At 39.4% G+C, this 15,908-nt stretch overlaps 1 protein-coding gene across 4 annotated transcripts in view; it reads right to left on the reverse strand.

Annotated features, from left to right (window-relative positions):
- Positions 1–3,819: 3,819 nt before the first annotated feature.
- Positions 3,820–15,908, reverse strand: part of LOC103129104 (protein LBH-like) — a 15,363-nt gene continuing 3,274 nt past the window's right edge. For all 4 annotated transcript variants that reach the window (XM_016664824.1, XM_007540068.2, XM_016664822.1 and 1 more), the window contains 3 exons: positions 8,309–8,387; positions 6,034–6,208; positions 3,820–4,604 (listed from right to left, as the gene is read on the reverse strand). In XM_016664824.1, coding sequence (XP_016520310.1) covers positions 4,537–4,604; positions 6,034–6,208; positions 8,309–8,387 — 322 coding nt within the window. In that variant the 3' untranslated portion in view covers positions 3,820–4,536. The remainder of the gene's footprint in view (positions 4,605–6,033; positions 6,209–8,308; positions 8,388–15,908) is intronic.

Here is a 15,908-nt window from a genome sequence, read left to right on the forward strand (position 1 = left end):
CAAAGGATTGTCCACTTCTCCTGTCTTTTCACAGATTTCTCACTCCCACCCAGATATCACTGGGGCTTCTGTCCCTCTGCAGGAACTGTTCACTCCAAACGTTTACTCCAGGCATCTATTGAAAGATCATTTTATGACATGAGAGGTATATTGATTCTGAAAATAAGCACATGCCTGCAATATCTCTGATGAAAAATATTTTTGGATTGAAACTGTAGATGCTCCGGTTATTGGAAGAGAAACTTGTGCAGGCTGGCATGTTTACTGCAGGATTCTTGGTTGTGTTTGAATGGGGAATTAAAAGTTTAAAGCTGCAGCATGTAACTTTTATTAAAAAATATATAAATGTTTTGTTTGTTTTTGTTTTACATATTTGTTAAACTGTCAACATGTCTTGACAGTTTGTTGTTATGAGTTAGATCATCTGTGAAGAGGTGGATGTCCTCCACCTCCTCCCTGAGCTGCAGCTGCCATTTTGGAATCGATATGATACCAAGTAAGTACAGAACTCATTTACCTCACTAAATACAGAAATATGTAACTTATTATATTTGGCGAGCTTAATTAATAGATCTTTTAAAGACTGACAGAGACATTTGACTGTCTTGTAGTGCCAGGTTTTTCATTGACGTGAGAGTTCATTATTTTGAGGAATGAACTCTCCATTTTGAACACTTTTGCGCTTATCAACTGGGTACTAATTATTTTTGATAAATGAGTTTGCTGTTGTGCAAATGATATTGGTGATGTAAGAAATGCACCACAGCGACTGAGAAAAAACATAATTTCCAGGATGTGATTACTGGGAATATTTCGTTTGAGTGGATAGATGTGTGGAAAAGCCTGTGTTTTTGTCGTCGATTTTTTTCTTCATCTGTGACGCACAAAGCCACAGCACCACTCGCAGATGTTAAGTCTTAACTTGCAAAAAAAAAAAAAAAAGAGTAAAGAACATTAATCACAGACTGAAATGAGAGCAAATATTCAGGCAGCAGCTTTCTCCTCCGGGGAGGCAGAAACACACCTGAGATTATTACACTGAAACAGAACAACTTGCATAACTTGTTCTATGAAGTTATGTGATCATTAATATCTTTATGTGCATCTACATCTGTTTTCTATCAAAGTTCTTTTGTGAGTGTTGCATGGGGAGTGTATAATTCTGCAACTTTTTTAAAGGACTATAAATAAAATCAGTTTACTGAAAAAGATAAATTTACTGCTGTATGTATTCTGTATGTATTCTCGAGGAACAAACAAAAGTGTTTTGATGGCCTTCTTAGGATATGACCGGTCCCTACAGACTCCCTCCCCTCACTCAACTCCTTCAGACTAGCCAGCATCAATTAGCAAACACCTCGTAGAACTACACATCTGTTGAGTTAATTACAGGAGCTACTTCTCAGTGAAACGCTGGCAAAAACGTTGTTAAAGGGTTAATGAGGAACCATGTTGTGATCCCATCCTAAAGGAGGAGTTTCAGACAGAGCAGGAGCTTCTTAAAGAGACAGAAACCCAATTTAAAGGATTTAAATTAGGAAGTAAAATCATATTTGATATATTTGTATATATGCTAACTAAGGTAACTGAAGGTACTTCAGTTACTTGATTGTGCAATAAAACAGAACTATGTGCCTGGAAAATACATAACACTGTCCCTTTAAAACGTAGTTACAAATAGGTCTTACTATTGCACAACTTGAAGCACGCTGAATTAGTTCCCAAGCGGCATAGGTGTAACAAAGTTAATGTTTTGGACTGTCACACACAAGTAGGCAGCTTGTTGTAAGAGGTCAAAAGGTCAGGCACTGACTCACTAAAATATCCAACCCAGAGACAGAGTTCAGATTAGTCATTGTCTCTTTTCATTTCCAGTAAATTCTTCTCCTAACGTCTCCAAAACATTACAGATTAGTGTCAGCCGCCATGCTGCTACATGTTAGCATTTCATGTTCCCATCTTCAGGACAAATAATCATAATAACCATTTTCCCAATAGGACTTGGTCTGCACACAGGCCATCTGTCCGCCGTCTCCCCGGCCGTCTGAGATGAGTCTGGCAGAGTTTCACTCAGACCTGCTGTAACGTCTCGCCCCCTGAGAGGAACAGCTTCAGCCCCCAGCTCTGCTCCTCTGAGTGACAATGATTTTCCAACACCCCCGAGCCCATGTAGCTATTGATTAGAGTCGTGTGACATTTTCTTAAGCAGTACCTCCTGAGGGCTCAAAGGTCACACGCGTCAAACAATGCTTGGCTGCCTGGACTGTAAAATACTAGGACTTTCTCATCATCCGTGTATTTTTGTATTTCCTTCAAATGTTCTTAGCATTTCTTCAAATTCGACACATCAGACTCGTGATACTCTCACAGTTTGAACGAAATGCTGAGTCATGCTAAAATGATCCTTTAGAAACACGAAGCGTTTGGTGGCTGTCGTTTTGGACGCCCTCACCTGGAGGGTTGTCTAACCAATCAGCTGTCAGATATTATCCTAACAGTCCCATCCTTGTCAAGTCCAGTTATTACATAACTTTGAACAGCTGCGCTGCAAACTGACACTCTGCTGTCTTTAACACACAGCTCCAGCTTTTCCAGCACTGAACTACCATTACAGTGTTTCATTGTTGCTCAACCTCATAGCTGTTAGGAAGAGCAACGAGTTGCATTTTGCAGTCGTGTATGGAGCCAGTAGCTGCAGCAGCGCATGCTAACGCGGTTGGCTTTCATCAATAATCCACTGGATTTACTGAGTCTGTCTTTTGCCAGCCATCATTTGTGCAGCATATATGACTCTCACACTGTGACATTACTTCTTTTATATTCATTTGAGGCCATGCAGAAAATCTAAATTCATCATTCAATGCCAGTCAGCCTGCAGATCTTAGATGTTTTGTTGCGCATGCATCCAGGGTTTCTTTGTGTTATGCACTCAGACTGAGTTTTAAATATTTCAGAATCTTTTTGAGGCTTTAGCTAGTTATGATTACGTCACTCTGTATAATAAAGGTCTGTTTTGTTTAAGGACATAAAGTAGCTCTTTAAAAGTGGAACCCAGACACTTTTAAGCATCTAAGTCTGTCACACAGGAGCCTGTCGGTCGCCTCCATCTTCAGACTAACCCAGATTTAAGGCCCAAAGATCCATATTCAGAAATATTCTTTAGATGACTCGTCTCAGTCACACTTTCATTTTGACAGGAATGATACTCTTGCAAAGTAAAGAATTCACTTTATGATAAATAGCTAGATTGACTGATTTTAAAAATTAGACAAAATTTGACAGAACACTAAATTAACTTCTTTACATTCACATGGTATTTTTAAAAGATTGCCAATTTTAATAAAATAAACTTGTCCTTAAAGTTGGAAATTGAAAAGAAAACAATATCTGTTGCAAGAAAAAAAATAGAAAAATAAAAAAGCAGAAAAAATGTACCAATATATAAATTTTTGTATAGATTGACACAAACATATTTGTATATATATGAATATATGACATATATAAATGTATATATTCAAACCTGAATATATACATTTATATGTCATATGTTCATATTTGTATCATTGCTAGATTTCTTCACTTTTATTATTTTGATAATGTGTTTTTCTTCCAAATGAAAGGTTTAAAAGCAGATTAACAACTATTATTTTTCATAAACACTGAGTTAATGAACTGGTTTAACTCTTGGTCAGCCTTCATCAGCTTCACTGACTCCGTCAGATAAAAATGAACTCCTGTGAACCTACCAGGTCAGAAAAACGTCTCATCTAATCTCACCAGATCAACACACACATTTATTCAACAACCACTACAGGGAGACAGAATTTACATATATAATTTATTACAGAATGGCATAACATCAAATAAAAGATACATATTTATCTTCAAAGCTATCATTCAAAGTGAATAGTGAGACCAAAATCACCACGTTTTTACCACAGCAGTCAGTACGCGACAACAACTGTCATTTTTATCTAAGGAGTGTAAAACTGCACAAAATACAGCAGCTACCATAAGTAATAATATGGCACACAAGAGCTAAATACTTCATAAAGCATTTAGAGACATCCGCCCACGCCAGATGTGCTGATGATGATGATGGGCATCTGGACGAAGAGGGCTTGGAGCCAGAGGAAAGAGGATTCAGATTTAAACTACAAACATGGACGAATAGGAAGAGTCTAATTAGAAGAAAAGTCTTTGTATTTATTGCTGCCTGGAGTTATTGCACTTTTTTAAATATATTATCATTCTGAAGTGAACAACTTTACAGTTTACCTACTTTTAAGCAGAGTGATGGAAACTAGATGAACATAATATTGGTCCCCAGAAGTAAAATCTTTTAACCTGTAAAATATAAATAAGAATAAAAAGTGACTCCACTCTGGCTCCAGGCCCAACAGGCTGTCGTTTCAAAATCTGCTTGTCAGCCGTCCTGCCTCATTTCAGCTTCCTGTTAGGTTCTGTCCTCACGAGGCGCTCTGCTATTCAGCTCTGGACAGACATACAGTAACAGTGTATTTCATACGGGTTTGTTCAGTTTGACTCCTGCATCTCTAGCCCTGAAGCCTCTTCCTTCTCTCCGGCATCTGACTTCTCCTCACCTGCAACAAACACAGAGGATTTTGTTTGAGATGAGGCAGAACATCCTCCTTCCACTTGGGCAGTTTTAGGCTCCCTTTCATTGGCTTCCTCAAAATTATTCACAGTTCTTCTTACGTCTTCTTACTCTTAAGGAACAATTAAGCTCTGTCATATACACGAGAAAGCTGATTGTTTTGTATGTTTCCACCAGAACACCTGGCTCTCAGTAGATGGTATCAAAGTCGGTTTATTTCTCAAGACTGCAATGGAAACATTTTTTCCCCATCACACGAGTCACATGATCGACAACCTCATGTTACTACTGGTGGAAACCACGAAGAAGGACAAGCTGACCACTTTTCTTTATTCTCCCACCTCCTGCTGCTCTCCATTTATGTTTTTATTTAGAACTGTCGCTTTCATAACCTCCATGTTCTCTCTGTATTTTTTCACTCAGTGCTGTGGTCACTGCGTTTAGCTGGGTCACCTTCCTGTCGGTTGAGCTGAGCGTATCGCTACAGATGACACACTTGACCCGATCGTTTTGTGTTCAACCTCGTCACACCTTCAGGTCAAAGCTATTGAAGGAGCAACTGCTGTCACAAACTGGACGTACTTTTTCTATCAAGATTGTAACCCTGGCTAGCTGTGTTTCTACTCCAGATAAAGCCACTAATAGAGCAAATGTTGCCATTATAACTCTGTTTACTTTCTATTTAAAAACTGTGGCTTTGTGGGTAGAGTAGTCGTCTTGTGATCAGAAGATTGTAAGTTCAATTCCAGCTTCCTCCTGCTCTGCAAATCAGTGTGAATCCAAATGCAGTGTAAAGCACTTTGAGTGGTCAAAAGTGCTTCTGTCAACTGATATTCAAAACCTGACACCACAAACTTAAGCAAGTTTAGTTGTACAGTGTGTGGTATCCAGAAACACAGCAGTAGCACACCGTAATCAACTTCACTGACCAAAGTTCAGATGACAGATGGGAAACCTTGGAAATTCTCTCGAGATGAAACGTGATTTCAGAGTAAGCAAACATGGACGACTGGGGAGAAGCAGTGCTGGTAGATTGTTGACTGTCCACCGGACCTCCTGGTGCGCCATGGTAGCTGTTTAGCTTTCTTTGTTTAGAATTCTCCTCCGTGTTTCTGACACCTTGCTTTCTGATTGGCTACACATGACATTCAACACGCTTAAGATGGTTGGAAGGGAAAAATCAGGACAAAAATCGACACAAAAATCTTGCTGTGTGAACCAGGCACTAGACTTCAAACTTAACCTGTACTCAAAAACATTATACATATTGGTATAGGAGGGGTGAAGTACTCCTGAGACCAGAGATCAGATGAAGACAAATTTACTGAGCCATTCGTTGTAACAAATGACTCAGTAAATTTGACGCTGCGTCATATACAAGATGGCCACCAGACCAGCCTGTGTGTCCTGCTCACCTGCGGTTTGATCGCCCACTCTCCGTCTCTCACTTTGGGCGTCTGGGGATCCGGGGTCGTCTGGCGGCCAGCGGAGCTCGCCGCTCTCCACCTCAGCCGCATCCATCGGCTCCACCACAATGGAGGGAAGCCTCTTGGACAGCTTCGGAAACCTCTCATGTGTTTCTGGGAAGATCTGTTCAAAACTTATGTAAGGTTACCGCCAGGTTTGTAATAGTTTGGAGAATTAGAACGACTTCATTCCAACATCAAATTTGAGGCCAACAACGTGGTAAAAATCTGATTTGCCACATTGATGGCAAACCAGATATAGAAAAGCAAATCCATGTACAATGCTGATTATCTCATAGCATTTTAAATCATTGTTTTACAAAGATTTGGAAAGGTTAGGGCTACCTTAGTCACTAACATTCTATATCACTGACGTTTTCTTTATGTTTGTACAAGTTCACTAATGATGTGTTTTCACTGAAATTCATATAATGGTGCAAATTGACATTTCAAATATAAATTTGCTTAATGGAATTAAGCAAATAAAAAAACAACAACTAATTTTTTAATAAAGGTGGGATTTTTGGTTTATTCCTCGAAGCTGTATTGGAAACACTTTTGTTGCATCACATCAGTCACATGATCAACAATCGGATGTTGTCAATAACCAAACCATGGAGAAGAAAAACGACAGGAAGTAGTTGGAGGATGTTTTTAATGACTTAGACATTTATTCACATGTGATTTCAATTGCGTTTCTTACTTAATGAAATGCCGCAATTGTGAAATTGTGTTTTTTACAGTTCGGCAGAATACTGACAAAGTTTTGCACACATCTGTAATGGAAGCGCAGTGTATGATACAACATGTTTCTACAACAAGGTAAGCGAGTTATTACTGATGATAACTCTACTTTGCTTCAAGAAACTCAAATTTATTTTTTGTTTCTCTTTCCAATGCCTGACCTTACTTTTCACCTCTATATTTTTATGCTTTTCATATGTTCTGTTTGAAGCTATACTTTCCAGTCGCTCTGGCTGAACTTGTTTAAACTGCCTGTTTTGCTCCCAGCCATATAAAGACTCAACAACTGTCATAGGAGACAGAGAAGTGCTGACCTACTTCCTGTTTTCACTGATATCGGCCTGGACCAAAAACAGCCTGTCCTCATTTACTCCGTCACCCAGCGATGTTTTTGAAGCTTTTCTAGCGAGTCCTGTGTGGGGCTGTGAGGTGGAGGAGCGCTGGTGGGAGTAATCAAGTGTGACAAGGTGCAGGCAGTGGCTGAACGAGAAACCGCGATAGGCCCAGCTCCACCATGTGACCGGTGGAAACAGATTCAAATGCAATCAAAAGCAAGCACTTCCTTCCCCAACCAAAAGAACTGGAGGATAAATTGTTTCAACCGCAGAAACCACTGACATGGGGACATGTTTAGATCTGAACCGAACTGATGTAGCTGCATGTTCAGGGTGGTGGACCTGCTGGACGTTTAATCTCCACCCTGGTCTTAAGACTTTTTTTCTATTTCTAAGGTTCTAGTGGATTTTCTGGGGCTTCTGTACATGGCCTGATTCATTTTCATACAATGATTTAACTGAATGACGGTTTGACGTCGGCTCTACTGGACAGAATACACTTTAACACAGATCTTCTAAGAGACGCTTTCAACTTTAGTAAGTTTTCCCGTTCCTGCTGAAGAAAAGTAACCGGTTTTACATGTGATGTTCTTCACCACAAGTTCTTCACACCAAAATTTCAGGTGCAGTTCTATAACTGCACCTTCCATCTTGCAGTTATAGAACTGCAAGATGGAAGGTGCAGGCAAGATGGATGCACCTTCCATCTTGCCTGTCTACATATTAGTACTTATGGAGGCATGTCTTCTAATCTATCAAAATAGATGCTAATTTGTTAGCTAGCATCTACGGTCTTCCTTATCCCTGCTACAGGGGCGCAGCCAATAAGCACCAAGAAAAATAAATAGTGCTCCTGGATTGGCTGCTTTGCTAACACCAGCAAATAACGTGTGGAGTGGAACCGTGCTGGTCGTGTTCCCAGGCCTCATTTCCTTTTGAATATTTTAGACGTGCTCAACAAAATAATTAGTGAAAAGTCAAATCTGGAGTTACATCACACAGAAAGGACACAAATACTGAATCTAGAATAGAAAATGTATCAGGGCCACTGTATTTATTTCACTGTAATACATCAAATGTAACTTATTATTATTATAGCTAATGAAATGAAAAACACAAACCAACAGACACACAAAGAAGGATACCGAGTCCTGATCTCCTGCTGCTCCTCCTCCGCTGAAGTCCTCCGTTCCAGGCTCCAAGGAGTTCATAACATCAGCCATCCTACGAAAAGAAGGAAAAAAAAACATAGTGCATATCATCAGTGATTAATCACATATTCATGTTTTTGTACTCAGCCTGTCTCGAGTGACAGGATGTATGTCCGAGGCTTTTGAATTAGTTCAGGATACTTTTCATTTTATTCGCTGCTATTACTCAGGAGTCATTTTGACATTGTTATTCACAAGCCTACTCAGGAAGGCCTGGAGTAATAGCTGCCGTTGATTGGCCGACAACAATGGCCAATTATTGCCAATGATCCCACACACACCACAGAAGCGACGGGAGGTGGTCAATCAGCGGCGCAGAATTGTGGAGCAACAACAGCCGGCTGCCAGCTTGAAGAGCGCGGGCATTAGCATGTAGCAGCCTCAGCTCCAGACTTTTCATGGAGCCTCGCTGCTTAAATGTTGAAAGAGTGAAAAAAAAAAAAAAAAAAAAAAAACAGGATCTCCAAGTACGAGAAGCAAACGAAAAGACAAAAAGACTTGGATCTAAATCTGTGTGTTTTGTTGCCTTTTTGGCACCTCAGCTGCCAGCGGGGAAGTTTAGCAAATAAAGAGCAGAACATGAATCTCCTGTGGATTTCTGCCATGTGAGAACAAAACAATAACTGGCCTGGTTGCAGTGCAGACCCGGCACACACTAAAAATACCTCAGACAAAAAGCAACTGCTTCTGACCTGCTGATCAGTCAACATTAAACAGGAATAGAAAAACATGTCGCTCTCAAAAGCATTGAAGTTGGTTTTGAATACAGTGGAGAAACATCCACACGCCTTCACTGAGACCAAGAATGAGTTTAAAAAAAAGGCAGTAAATGTTTAATGAAAAACAACACAGGATTTTAGATGAACCAGAACCAAACATGGAGAAGCAGCTTTCCTAACTGGTTGCTATGTTATGTTTCTTTGAACTGCCTTGTTGATGAAATTTTTTCTACAAATAAACTTGACTTGATGCATCGAGACCCAAAACTCTAAATTTTTCTGATGAAAGGGAAATTTCAAGAAATTTCAAGATCCAGTGATTCTTAAAAACTCCAAAGTAGCAGCAACAGTCGCCCAGCTGAGCTGGACTACTTAGCGACTTTTCAGATAAAAATAAAATTGGCCAAAATAGTAGTGGCAGGTCAAACCACGATCGGTGCACCTCTAGTTTGAAGCTCTACTAAACCAAATATAAATATAAAGGTAAGGTAAGGTCATTTATTTATATAGCACATTTTCAGCAACAAGGCCATTCAAAGTGATTCGCATGAATTAGAATAAATACAAACAAAACAACAAAACCAAAACAAAGACAAAAGGTTGAAGGGGTAAAAAAACTAAATGTTTGGTTCCAGTTGTTTTGGATCAAAGGGTAATCTAACAGGAGTTCCTCTTGGTCTCCAATAATAAAAATATAAACCTAAATGTTGGTTCTCCATGTTTGATTTTTTTTCTGGGTTGCTGCAAATATAGCTATTTGTTTTACTTTTGTACTGATCTACCATTTCTGAGTCGATTGTAAAAGTTGCATGCCTTGGTACTGAGCAAGGCATGCAACTTGCTCAGTACCAAGTTGCAAGATGTGATCTGTGATGCAGATCACAGATCACATTTGTGATCTGCGGTCACAGATGATTTTTTCATACTGAAGCTTTTAAACCTGAAGAATTTCTTCCGACAATATTCTCCACATCCGAATCACGGTGGATTCCTCTCATACCCACCGACAGCTGCAGCATCATCCTGACCCTGTGACCTTGTTCTGGGTACTTCATAAAGAAAAAAGGAAGACATATCTGCTGCTTAATGAACGCTGCTGTTAAACGGATATTAATAAAACACTTACCGTCCTTCCATAAAACAGCAGACAATAACGGCGTGACCTTTTGTGTGACAAGTTATCAGAGACCCCACTTTGCGACAATCAGACAAGCAGTTGCTGTTGCCATGGGGACGAGAGATTGAGATTTAATGCCTCTGATTGTCTGAGTGGTGCACTTTGCTCGGACGCGAGAGGCCGAGGGCTGATTTGGGGGTATTCATGTGTGCCGCGACGCTGCAATTACCACCGCCAGGACGGGGCCATGTTGTTCTGAGACTTTCTTTGTGAAACCTGGAATTGCTTCTGCCCTTCATCACCATCATCATCTCTCAGCAAGGGAAACAATACAGCTTTTATTCCTCATCAGAGGCCGGTATTGTTCGGCCGGGGAGGGAGTCGGCGCGGCCGCTCTGCCGGCTCTCTGCTCCGCCGCTCAGGAGGCAGCAAACACACAAGCCGGGGCAGAGCTTCAGTCCGATCATGTTTCTGCAAAGTGCTGCAGCTCTGCTGTGGCACGGAGCGAAATAGACTCAAGAATTTAAATGTTCAGGCCAAGCATGACACGGCAGACGACTTTTTTCTTTCTTTCTTTCTTCTTTTGGTGGGGTTTGTGCTCACAGGAAGCCACTTCTGCTGCGCCTCAGCAGAGACGGGAAATGTGAAAACACTTTTCTGCTCACCTTTTGAATAGGGTCACATTCCAGCAGCTAGTGTTTTAAGTGCTTACTGAATTTAAATTTAGGTAAATGAATGCGCTTCGTGAATACTGTTGGAATGTTTGAGCTCAAACCGAGTTGTTCTAGTGTATTTCTTGTTTTGAGACACCAAATTGATGACTAAAGTATAAAACTATCAGGGCAGAAAGATGATCTAACACAAGCCTTAAAAGCTCGACGCTAACCTAGCTAAAGGTTGCTTAACCAAAGAAACACCAAATGATGGAGTTTCTATTCTGACTGCATAGATGAAAATATCTAAAAACAAAGAGACTCAATTAGTGTCACAGATGCAGAGATTGCTTTTACAAAGCTTTGACTTGCCATTACAGGTTTCAGCTCATTTTACTTTTAGGAGGTATAAACATAATTTAAAATATCTTCTGTAAGTAGTTATGCATTATTTGTCTAAGAAGCAGAAGAGACGTCACATTATGTGAGAGAAAACCAACATTTGGTTACAAAGTTGACATTTTCAACTCTGTTTAGAGACTTCTATTAGCAATGAACATAATTAGCATGGCTATCATTACCAACTGTATTAGTCTCTGTGTATATTCTCTAATAAATGTAGACTCTTAACCTTGAGATTTAAAAAGAAAAATGCTAACATTTCCATAGCAGTTATATTTCATTTGGGTTACAGCTTAAAAGGATGAAACAGAAAATTTGCTGCATTACATTCAGCTTTTGCATTTAAGATTTGACATAAACTTGACTTGAGGCAGGTGGATCCTTTAAAAGAAAAAAAAAACATGTTAGAAACAAAACAAATAAATGTTTTTAAAAAATGGCAAAAGGAGTGAAACATATGATATGCTAGACATACCAACGTCTAGCATGTCAGAGGTCAGGAATGCTTTCATGGCTATTTATAATTTAAAACATGAAACAACGATGAACTAAAGAAAAGAAAAACTTATTCTTAGCCATTTTATGTAAGCTCCACTGTAAAAAGAATATATAAAAAAGAAATGTAAAGTGATAGATCATGGATGTACGGCATTTTAATACAAATCATTCCACTCAAAATAATTCATTTGGCAAAAGTGTTGTGATGTTTGATGCACCTGTTTGTTTTAAATTAGTGTTTACACCACCTGTCTTTATTTGCTTAATTTATTACCTTGTTGTAGCTCTCATTAAGCTTCCATTTCATTAAAGCCTCCCTGTGAAGTGCTTTGATTTGTTAAATCAAGTCTCCCGTTTTGGCCTGGAAACTAAAGTTTTTTACCCCCCTTTCCTGCCGTGCTCCCATATTATTATTTTTCCGTATATCCCGTGTTTGACCCGCCATCTGGCCCCTCCCGCTCTTACGTTAGTCCCGCCCTCGTCCCCCGCTGTGACAGTGTTACCCGGATGGTGACATTTCCCCCAAAACTTGACAGTTTTGTGAGGTCAAATAAATAACATGCTTCAAAATAGACAGCTAGTCTGCTGACAAGTTCACACAGTTCAGTAGGCTCTTCTTCTATTCACTACACATTAAGTACACACAGTGACGCAGCACTCCCCCTAGCCCACTGCTGCCAGCTGGCTAAAAACAAGCGAACACTTTTTGTTCTTGCTTAAAAAGAAAGAAAAATTGTCTGTTTGGAAATATTTTCAAAAGCAAAACAAGTAGACAGTCATGGTGCCTAAATAAGGTATGGTTTTCAAACTACAGTTGACAAGCATACATTCATAACAGCAGCGTCTAATCTGACTCCAGGTTGTCTACCCGAGCGAATGGTCCAGCTAATTAGCTAGCTATTATTAGCTTGTTATCCTTCCAGTGTTACTTTATAAGAAGAAGACTGTCAAAAATGTAGCAAAGTCCAAAAAGGACTACTAAATTACTAATACATTCAGAAAGTGTTTATTCTATATTTTTGATTGTTATATGTGTAAAACTCAAAATATATGGTGAGAATAAATATAGTAAATATAGTAGGAATATAGTAGGAATGGTATCATTTTAAATGTGGTGTTGTAGATATATTACTATTCTGTGAAAATACTTACTATATTAACCAAATAAACATAACAAGGAATGCTACGGGGTTAGCTTTAAAGCTAAACAACACATCACAGCTGTAAACATTTTGTTTGTTTACACAGTACGATACAGATCAGATGAGGAGATATATGTAAGTACAGTCATTTGTGAATATCCTGTAAATTTGGGTCATCATATGTCCCTGTAATGTAAAACTAATAAACACTTCTAAAAAAAAAAAAAGCTTTAAGAGGTCTACATAAGAGTATATGTGTCAACTTTTCAGGAAACACACTCCAAGTTTGCTGTACCGAAATATAATCCAGATTTATCTGTGATTCAGACATAGTCCTCTTAACACTATTTCTTCACCATAACAACAACCAATCCTGTATTTGCAGAATGTAAGAAGAAAAATGTCCTAAATGAACATGTTGTACTCAGCCAGGTGTTCAAATTATGAGTGATAAATGAAATGGATGGTATTAGTAGTTGCTAGGCATGAGCCAGTTGTTAGTCTCCAGTTATATCAGAACTCCTCAGCCAAACCTCTCACCAGATCAAGCAAACACAGTTATATCCGCCCTGCTCTGTCCTCAAAATTCTTGTGCTTTAAATGGCCCTGCAGGTGAGCACAAGACAAAAAGTGTAGTCACCAAGTTACATACCAGGAAATAAAAAGCCCTTGGTCGGGATATGACTTCAGTCTGATACTTGAGATTGGGGCGGAAGGTCCATATCTACAAGTATCTGGGGGAAAGAGGCCAAATCTCCAAAAATGCAAAGTGACAAAGGAGCTGAGTTACCAAGAACCAGGAGAATTGCTTTGGTTTGGTAGTTCGTCTATTCGGTTTCTACCACAGCACCTAGACTGGACCACAGCAATTCAACACAGGTGCTAATCGTCTTCTAGAAGAGAACTGCCATCCTTTGCAGCTTATATATTCTTTGTCCGACTGCATGCGACCTCTGTACCATGACCTTTCAGGACAAATACACCGTTAAACCCCTAATAATAAAAAAGGATTCAAACATGAATTAGAAAAAGATGTGACTGGATATATTTTACCCCAGATCATTATGAGATTGTCACAGCATGAAAAACTTGACTAAAATATTTGTTCTTTGAGTTTGGGTGGTAACAGATTCTATGTCTCTTTTAAATCTGAAACGGCATCATGATAATTATATTTATTTGTTCATATCACCCAAATTTAACATACAGCAAAAGAAAATTTTAGAATAAACACTTACTACGTTTCCTACCCATCCATGGTCTATACCTGAATACCCTTGCAAGGTCTCCATCGTGTTGCTCCTAACTCTTCTAGTATTTTTCAAACACATTTTAAATGTATAAATATGTATTAATGTGCAGAATATGCTAACACTTTGCTGTTCTGCTTTTTATATGTTAACATAAATATTTTAAAAAGCCGTCAGGTTGAACAGGATATTTTCCGACATCGCCCATGGTCAGCTGCTAAAGAGACATGGTGAACATAGCATGCTAACTGTCTTCTTAAAACAGCGTTACCTTAATAAGAAAAATGGCTACTGCTAGCCATGTGGATGACTTAATGCTTTGTATTTATTGAAATATGTTATTGTGACCCCAGATTTGTTGGTGTTTTGATGCGTAAACGATAAGGCGAAGATGAATGAACCAAGAAAAATCTCTGAAACTCTTCAGTATAGCAGAGAACCACCAGTCACAGACAGTGGCACAAAAAGTGGGTATGCAGCGCATGCAACGCATAGGGGCGCTGCACCAGAGGGGGCGTCAAGACCCCGTCTAGAGGGGGTGGCGTCCCGATGATGCCTTCGCATACACTTCACCACGCCCTTACACTCCTTCCCCTCGCGCACGTGTAAATGTAAATGTAGATTTATGTTTTCGCATCCACCTGAATAATATGTAGTTGCGCCCCTGGTCTCAGATCTAAGGTTGGAGCCAGAAGCTTCTGTTCTTTGAGTGAATTATGAACCATTTTATCCACTTTTCAACTGAAGCGCATGGCATAACGCTTTTCAGAAAATCACCCACAGTCTTACTCTTAATCCTCACATTTTGGTTTTAAAAAAAAAACAAAAAAACACACACACACACACACACACACAGTTTGTCCTCTTTCCTGAGCCCATCAGCAGATTTAACACAGTCGAGACTTTTTAAGCAGAGAGCCTTTGGGGCTTTTCAGCAGCCAGTTGATTTCACAACTTTTCTTTGGCAGATCCACAGCGTTGAGGGGATACTATGAAAACGACTCCTCCACTCTCTCTTACATCACTAAGCTGAACACGTTCAGCTTAGCAACTAAAGGGATAGTCCTTCATTTTTAAAGTGAAGTTCTGTTAAAGCAGGCAGTATCTTGCTTTGTAATAGATAACGCTCACATTTTTCTTAAACGACTTTATGAAACCTTTAAGACATTCACATGCCTGCAGTCATTTATTTACACAAAACCCAATGATTATTTTTAAACGGATCCGCCCGTGATCGTCCTGAATAAACACAAAATTCAGATTTCATGTTCTGAGTTATTTTATTAAGGGAAATGCCTTCCAAACCATCCTGGTCTTCTGTGAAACCATAACTGTTCTGTCAGTCTAGTATCTGATTGTACCAGCTTTGACAACAACACCTGCCATCAGGCGTTTCAAATGTCTGGCAGCGAGTCTTTCACGTCACTGAGGAGGAATCTTGGCCCAATCTTCTGCTCCATTGTTTTAATTCAGTCGCACTGGAGGGTTTATGAAAACCAACTGCGCTTCAGTATCTGTGTTTAGCTGGACATTTTTACCAGAGAGCAACAATTCATGGTTCAAACAATTAACACAAACTATACAGGTCCTGAACAGAAAAGCAGTCCCAGACCATAACACCACCGCTGCTGTGCTTTACTGTCAACCATGTTGGTAACACTTTATTTAAAGGGGGTGAATTTTCATGTTCATGTCGTGAACATGAAAAAGCCTTCATGAATATTTATGACTGTTGTCATAAAGTGTCATTAGC

The sequence above is a fragment of the Poecilia formosa genome, unplaced genomic scaffold (assembly GCF_000485575.1).
Source record: "Poecilia formosa unplaced genomic scaffold, Poecilia_formosa-5.1.2 Scaffold514, whole genome shotgun sequence".
In the NCBI taxonomy this organism is placed as follows: Eukaryota; Metazoa; Chordata; class Actinopteri; order Cyprinodontiformes; family Poeciliidae; genus Poecilia; species Poecilia formosa.